Source organism: Diabrotica virgifera, chromosome 1 (genome assembly GCF_917563875.1).
Source record: "Diabrotica virgifera virgifera chromosome 1, PGI_DIABVI_V3a".
Lineage (NCBI taxonomy): Eukaryota > Metazoa > Arthropoda > Insecta > Coleoptera > Chrysomelidae > Diabrotica > Diabrotica virgifera.
The window spans coordinates 250,165,342-250,173,646 of record NC_065443.1 but is presented as its reverse complement, the minus strand read 5'-3'; the positions used below and the strand labels follow the sequence as shown (position 1 = coordinate 250,173,646).

Below are 8,305 nucleotides of genomic sequence, written 5' to 3'. Positions count from 1 at the left end.
CTTTGAAATACATGGTGATTCCATTTAAGTTTGGGTGTGTATTATACAGTATGGTGCAAATGAAAGGAATAAATTTTTATTTTTAAATTGTGATATTTTGGCATATATATCACACGAGTGACGTCATCCATCTGGACGTGATGACGTAATCAATCATTTTTTTAAATGAGAATAGGGGTCGTGTGCTAGCTCATTTGAAATGTTATTCAATTGTCTATTCAGTAATATAAACAGTAACATTATTATTTATACGAGGTGTCCAAAAACAATTATTTAACTTAAATTAATTGACAGAAAAAGGAGAATGTATGTTATTTTTTTAATTCAAAATACATTTACTACTGTCAAAAAACAGGAAAAAATGTTTATTTTTCAAATAAACATTGCTTTTCGCTTAAATTAAATGTTCAAACTTCCAAAAAGCAGGTTCCTATAGCGGGAACTGGCTTGAACATTGAATTTAAGCAAAAATCAACGTTTATTTTTCAAATCAACATTTTTTTCTCTTTCATGATAAGAGTAAAAAGTATTTTGAATTAAATAAATTACATACATTCTTCTTTTTTGTCAATAAACTTAATTTAAAAATTGTTTTTGGACACCCTGTATAAATAATTATTATGTTAATGTTTACATTACGGAATAGAGAATTGAACAACCTTTCAAATGAGCAAGCACACTGCCCCTGTTCTCAATTAAAAAATCATCGATTACGTCATCACGCCCAGATAGATGACGTCACTTGTGTGATATATATGCTAAAATATCAAAATTTAAAAATAAATATCGACCTGTTTCGGGATTTTTCCTTAATGTCGCCGGTTTACGAAATATCGAATTTATTCCTTTCATTTGCACCATACCGTATACTAATAAGGTGATTAATTGAAAAAATAATAAATTTTTAATTATTATATTTTTTGTGCATGGTAAAAATCCAAAATAAATACATTTATGTTATTGAACAACTATTTATAATACAATATATACAATAATAAATATAAGAAATGATTCCATTTAATACTGTTACCCATATTTCATTTGCGAAATTAAGATCACAATTACAAAAAGATTCCTACACAAATGAAATTGAAAGATATATATTAATAATCAGTCTGAAAATGGCATTATTAATAAAGTAAATAATTTGGGAAAACAAAATTCAAAATCAAACTAAAAAGAAGATTACTGATCAAATGACTACACAGTAGAGTCTATTGTCAATCAGAATCATACATAAATCTAAGTGCCTATTACTCAGTAAAAACAAAATTTAATAAGGATATGATTTAAAAAAATATATAGTACAATAAAAACTTAAAACATTTTATAATAAAAACTCGAGTTTTTGGTATTTACTTTTGATTCCGGCTTTAAGCAAGAATTAAGTTAGTGAAGAAATTTCCTTGAAAATTTAACATATAAATAATGTTAAATGACAGTAATAAAAAATATATATAAATAAAAAATGTGATTTTTGTGAATGCCAAAAATGATAATTATATTATTTATCTAGAATGATGAAATAACCTCAACTTTCAGTCAGGGTTGGTAGGTTTAAACCAACATGCTTAAAACCTTGGTTTAAACCAACTGGTTTTTTAAAAATAAAAAACCTGGTTTTTTATTGAGCCTCTAAGCTGAAGTTTTTAATTTAAAAGTTTTAATACAGATGCCGCAAATGACGAAAATTAAGATAAATAAATTCTATTTTTTTACTTTCGAACTTAGTTATTTTGAATATAATTACGTTTGAGATGTTTTTTTCTGTTACATTAATTTTTTGTGTGTGTAAATAAAAACAAAAGTATTTTTATTCATTTCTTTCATTGTTTATTACTATTACTTTATAAAAATAATTTATTCATTTTAAAAGTATTTAGATTTATTATATTTTGTATCAAATAAATCTGGTTTAAACCAAATAAAACTGGTTTAAACGAAAAAACCTGTTTTTTTTTTGTTTTTTGGATGCCAACCCTGCTTTCAGTTTCAATTATTGGTCACTTCATTCTATCACATTCCTTGATATTCTGAATGAAGCTGTTTTACATGACATTTCTAATATGGGTATCTTTAAAAGGATATTAGATTTTCAGTAGTATCTGATTTTTCCTTCTGTTCATACTTCCAGTAGTTGTAGTCTTTTAAGATTGGCCTACCATATGAGTTATGAAGTTCGCGGAAGGTTATGGTTATTTTTGAAGATGAAGATGATGCTACATTGTTGTCTGAGATTCTGTTCTCACCCAACCGACCTAAAAAGAAATGTTAGTTGAAAAAAAATATAAGTATACAGTATATATAAATATTTAAATAGATAGCTCAAACAAGGAAAATTGTGTAGTTAGAATAACCCATTCAAATTCGCATAAAGATTTTTATGTTTTGTGAAATATTACATCCCTTAAAACTAACCCTATAAAAAAATGTAAAAAAATTTTAGACATTTAAGGAAAAACAGTCATGTCACTAACTTATTCTAATCTACATCACTGGCGCCACTGTCATTTGTTCGTTCCTCATATTTATTAGAGATTGTACATGCAGAATTTAATTACGGTGAATTTTTATTTGGGTGTTTTTGGTTTAAAGTTAAAATCTCCGGAGTTGTAGAGCAATAATTGAAAAAAACATGATTTGGCGAATCCATTTTGTTTATAAAAAAATAAACTATCTGTAGATTTTGCATACCTATACTATGAATATATACAATCATAAGATTTCATTCCAGCAGTAAAATTGCTGGTAAATAACTTTCCCATAAATGGCCTATTCTCCAATAATCTGCTCAGACTAAGAGATACCATATCCATTCTAATCAAAAACCATTTTAAAGAAATTTTGAATGACTATAAAAACCTATTAATCACATCAATTCAAAATCGTTTTTTAGGTAGGTAAAGGGTTAACAGGTTGACTGCCGACGGAATGTGCCGGCCTCCTTCAGTAACGCCGACGACTCCGTGAGTCTTACTCACATTGTGTAAACGATACTCTGATTGGAGTAGCTGGCGTTGCCGAAGGAGGCCGGCACACTCCCATCGGAGTATTTGGCGGTGTAGTGCAAGAAAGGTGATATTCAAGCTATCAACGTAACTAAACAAGTCGCTTTCAATATGGCGACGTCGAAATGCGACTGTGCGAACCTTGTGGATTTTAGTTGAACTAACGAAATGACGTCACGAAATAGCGACTATCGAAATTAATAGCGACTCCAAAAAAATGGTTGATATTATAATTTCGATGTCGAAATTATTTGACACGGAGATGAATGAATGGCCAAAAACGAGGTTAGGTTTAGTTTAGATGTGTTTTGTTTATTTCTTGCAAGGAAAACTAAAGCAAGAGGTATTAATATGGCTGGGTTTAATTGAAATTTGCTTGTTTTGAGGAATTAGATAGAATAGTATTAAATTAGAAATATAATAATTGAGAATGTCCACAACATGAATCATCAACTCAATGAAAGATGTAAGGTAATAATCTGGGAAAATTAGTAAAAAACAAGGAAAATTAATTACCAGCTATTTTATTGCTGGACATGCTGAAATCAAATCTTAAGATTTCCTTCATTAGTAATATAGCTGTGCAAAGTCCACAGAAAGTGTGCTATTTTGTTTATAAACAAATTAGCGCTCCGAAATATTTTTTTTAATTATTGCTCTATACCTCCGAAAATTTTAACTTTAAACCAAAACACTCGCATAAAAATTGACAGTAATTTAATTCTGCATATTGATAATTTATTCCAATTTCCTTCGACGGAAATTTTCCTCGGAAAATTCGGGTTTTCCAAACAAAATCTTTAATTTTCAACTAAAATTTGAGAGAAGTAATTATTTATCAATAGTTAAATAATTTGGTGACAGTGACATAAATCTTTTTTGTTATGAGTGTCTTGAAGATATGATAATTTGTATGTACAAAGAGGACCGGAATTAAAAGGTATCTAATGGTTCAAAGATTAAAATCCTGTTGTTTATAACTCTGTCGCAAATGCCGATCAAATTTGACCGGTTATACCTGGAATCACTCCTCGCAATTCAATTTTTTTTCTTCGAAAAGGGCACAGAAGCCGTGCCCTTTTCAACAGCGTTAACTTAATTTAATTTAATTTAATATTTTCTGAGGGGTTCTATTTGTTTATAAGCCAAAAAAATGTTTCTTTATAACATTCCTGAGACCGCTCAAATGGTCCAATTTCAATCCTGTAAGGTACGTTGAATAGGTATAGTGCTTTTTTATACGAAAATCATAGTTATTCTGGTGTATCATAATCTTTCTGGTTATTATTTCGACCGAATTTTTTTAATTAACATTTTAATTATTGCTAAACTATTGGTTAGATTGTCGCCGGTCTCCTGATATACAGAGAGGGGCTAAATTATGGAATAAATTCACTTTCTCTAAAATGGACGATTTTAGAGAAAAATCCCGAAACAGGTCGATTTTTATTTTTAAATTAAATTTTTTTGGCATATATTTCAAACTAGTGACGTCATCCATCCGAGCGTGATGACGTAATCGATTATTTTTTAAATAGGAATAGGGGTTCGTGTTGTAGCTCATTTACAAAGGCGTTCAATTCTCTATTCAGTATATTGCTTTTCATTCACAGTCATTTATTTCGAGCTTCTGTCATATTTCGTATAATCCGTAAATATTAATATTATACACAGATTATTCAACATATGACAGGAGCTCGAAACAAATGACAATCGATGAAAAGCCCTATTATAAACATTAATATCATTATTTATACAGGGAGGCCAAAAAAATTTTTGAATTAAATTAATTGACGCAAGAAAAACAATGCATGTAATTTATTTAACTCAAAATACATTCTATTGCTGTCAGAAAATAGAAAAAAATGTTTATTTTGCAAATAAACATTGCTTTTAGCTTAAATTAAATGTTCAAACTGCCAATAGGTAGGAGGGAGGCTGTTTGTGATTTAATTTAAGCGAAAAGAAATGTTTATTTGTGAAATAAACCTTTTTTTCTATTTTCTGACAGCAGTACAATGTATTTTGAGTTAAATAAATTACATACATTCTTCTTTTTGCGCCAATTAATTTAATTTAAAAATTATTTTTTGGCAACCCTGTATAAGTACCTAATGATATTAATGTTTATATTACTGAATAGAGAATTGAACGCCCTTTCAAACGATCTACCACACGACCCCTATTCCCATTAACAAAATTACCGATTACGTCATCACGCTCAGATGGATGACGTCACTAGGATGAAATATATGCCAAAAAATTGTAATTTAAAAATAAAAATCGACCTCTTTCGGGATTTTGCTCCAAAATCGTCCGTTTTAAAGAAATGAATTTATTCCATAATTTAGCCCCTCTGTATAATCTACTATAATAAATCTTTCATGTCATCAATTATTTAATTATTGATAAATAATTAGGTACTTCCCTAAAATTTTAATTGAAAATTGCAGATTTTTGGGAAAACTCGGATTTTTTGAGTAAAATTTTTGTTGAGGGAAATCGGAAAAAAAAATAACTTTGTGCAGAACTAAATTACGGTGAATTTTTATTTGAGTGTTTTTGGCTCAAAGGAAAAATTTTAGGAGTTACAGACCACTAATTGAAAAAAAAGAAGATTTAGGAGTGCTAATTTGTTTATAAATAAAATAACACACTTTCTGCGGACTTGTCATACCCCATATTACTAATATATGCAATCTTAAGATTCGATTTTAGCAATAAAATAGCTGGTAAATAATTTTTCCCAAAAATGGCATTTTTTCGATAATTTTCCGAGACTATCAACAAATTCCAATAAACCGGAGCGCGAACCCAAATTCTGAGCAGTCTCAACATGATAAGGTTAATATCCCCAGTTGTAACTAATATCGAAATGAATAAGAATCGCTATACTCTGCGGCTGTCATGGCGGTGTCGAAATGAAATTGCGACTGTCGAAATGAATTAGAATCAGGCCCCAGGACGTAGACTCTGACATGCGGTATGTCAGACAGTTGTCCATTCTCCTTTGTTTTCAATATGAATTTGTCTTATATCACTGTATGTATTTGTTTTGAGTACATCAACTACGGAATGACTCTTCAAACTGCTGCAGTATAATAAGAATAAAATACTGCTCCAAATAAAATAAACCCTATTTTTTTCAAGAAAATTATGAATGCATGCGTAATATAAAAAAAATGGTGGAGGTTCTTACAAAATCCTTAACTGAAGAAACTGAATTTCAAAGAAACTTTAGTATTGGTAACTAAAAATTAGTAAAATAATGTTGAAAGCAGTTAAAAGTAGAACAACTGGATGAACTTATAGCGAAAGAATACACTGAACTGCTTTAACTATAAAAACGTAAACACTGGCATGCAGTATGTGATACCATAAGAAAATTTTACGTTAACATAGCTCAAAGACTAAACCATACTGCTGCAGTTGAGAGCAGGTACAATTACACACCACTTAAAGGTACACATATGGTGTTCTAGGAATCTTTTATAAAACTAGTTTTAAAACAATATATTATCAGCACGGTATGGCATACAGCATGTCACTGGTTAAGGGTTAAAGAAGTGATATCTCTGACAGTAATGAATAATATAAATTAAAATTTTTGTCAAAAAAACCTTTCATTTTTGTACTGAAGCCTTTTTTTCGTATCTCTTGAACATTTTTGAGTTACATAGAGAAAAACTTTCTACCTCCAAGAAGGGTGTGGGAAGCACCCCCAAGATAAAAGAATATTTTGACACAGGGTAGACTTTGTTTCTTGAGCTTTCCCTACTTCCTGTAAAAATATCATGTAAATTGATGCATTAGAACAGAATTTAGAGCCAAATATCCTCATCGACTGCACTAGAGTTTATTCGCATGAGACCACGGGATGTAAACATTAGTTGACATAGATGTCATCATCGGCAACATAAGAGATAGCTATTTCCGTTCAGGTTTTGCATATTTTTGGATAACAGTTACTTGTATAATCGTGTAAATTATTTAATTAATAGGATTATTTTTTCACTAACAAAGTATTCGGTGACTACAGTAATTTATATACTATACAATAAAATCTAATAATCAAGAAAAGAGACAAAGTGATAACGTGATGTTAAATACTGTTACTATGGAACAAGTAGGTACGTTTTAAATACCTTTAACAACTGAAATCTTCGTTTACATGCGCTGCATGTCTGATTTGAATTTAGTGTTTATGATAAACCAAAAAATATTTCCAAAAACAATAATTCATATAGAACTTACTTGCTGCTGATCCTGTAGACCTTAAACTATGAGATCTCTGATGGGGGTTATTCTCTGGTCTATTAAAAGGGTTATGCCTTGTTCTAGGCGGTGGGACAGGTGACCCAACAGGCTGTGGAGATGAAATGGGCATTGGAGTTTCTAAAACCACATAAAAAGTACTTTTTCCACTTTCATAACTATCAATCTTACTCTCCATCATTATTGTCAGTATTAAAGATACAGGTGTATACAGAAGACAGTTTAAATTACAACTGATAAAAGATAAGCTAAGTACTACATTGGGGGTTATCAAATGTTATCAGTTTTTGTGTTTGTTTTTTAACTAATGAGTATGAGTAAAAAATACGAAATAGGACAGTAATAGGATATTAAAATATACCTTCTACATCATCTAATTGCCTTTGGAGTTCTGCAACCATTAGTTTCATGTAATCATAACCAGCACAAGCCAAAGCCTTCATCCATTGTTCCATGGACTCTTGAGACTCTGCCCCCAATATGTAGCTCCTATTATTCGTTCCATGAAAATCTATTTTGAAACTAAACTGAGCATCGTCCTCTGCCAATTCTAAAATAATAGCAAGATACAAAAAAATCTACAACCTAGAGTAAAAAATCGTCTTACCGATTGAACAACCTTCAAGTATTATTACACCTACGGGCTCCTTATCGCCTTTCTTATCAAAATAAAATAAAAGATTTCCTTTTAGTACAAAATACCGTCTTTGAAAGTTTTTATTTACTTCCCCCCTTTTATTTAAATAGCCTTCTTTGTCAATTGGAGTGGCCGATACTGCAAAAGCACACAGATTCTTTTCATTTATTTTCATATTGTACGTAAATTACTAATAGGTCTTTAAATAAATAAAAATCTGTTAATATTTACAATTCAGACATAAGATCCTCACAAATCATCACAAAAAACGATCCTCTCCGTCACTGACTGACACTGACTACTGACACCTTCCTGACACTGACAGATAACTGTCATATGAAAAGAAAAAGAAATAAAAAAGAAGAAGCCCTGCTTCTTTTTGACT

The 8,305-nt window shown here is 30.1% G+C and overlaps 1 protein-coding gene across 1 annotated transcript; it reads right to left on the bottom strand.

Annotated features, from left to right (window-relative positions):
* Nucleotides 1-899: 899 nt before the first annotated feature.
* LOC114329095 (sesquipedalian-1) lies at nucleotides 900-8,214 on the bottom strand. The gene is made up of 4 exons (XM_028278108.2): nucleotides 7,891-8,214; nucleotides 7,645-7,833; nucleotides 7,263-7,403; nucleotides 900-2,258 (listed from the first exon to the last, which is right to left on the bottom strand). Exons 1-4 carry the CDS (start codon nucleotides 8,093-8,095, stop codon nucleotides 2,077-2,079), a joined length of 717 nt encoding a protein of 238 aa, XP_028133909.1. The 5' UTR covers nucleotides 8,096-8,214; the 3' UTR covers nucleotides 900-2,076.
* Between the last annotated feature and the right edge of the window lie 91 nt (nucleotides 8,215-8,305).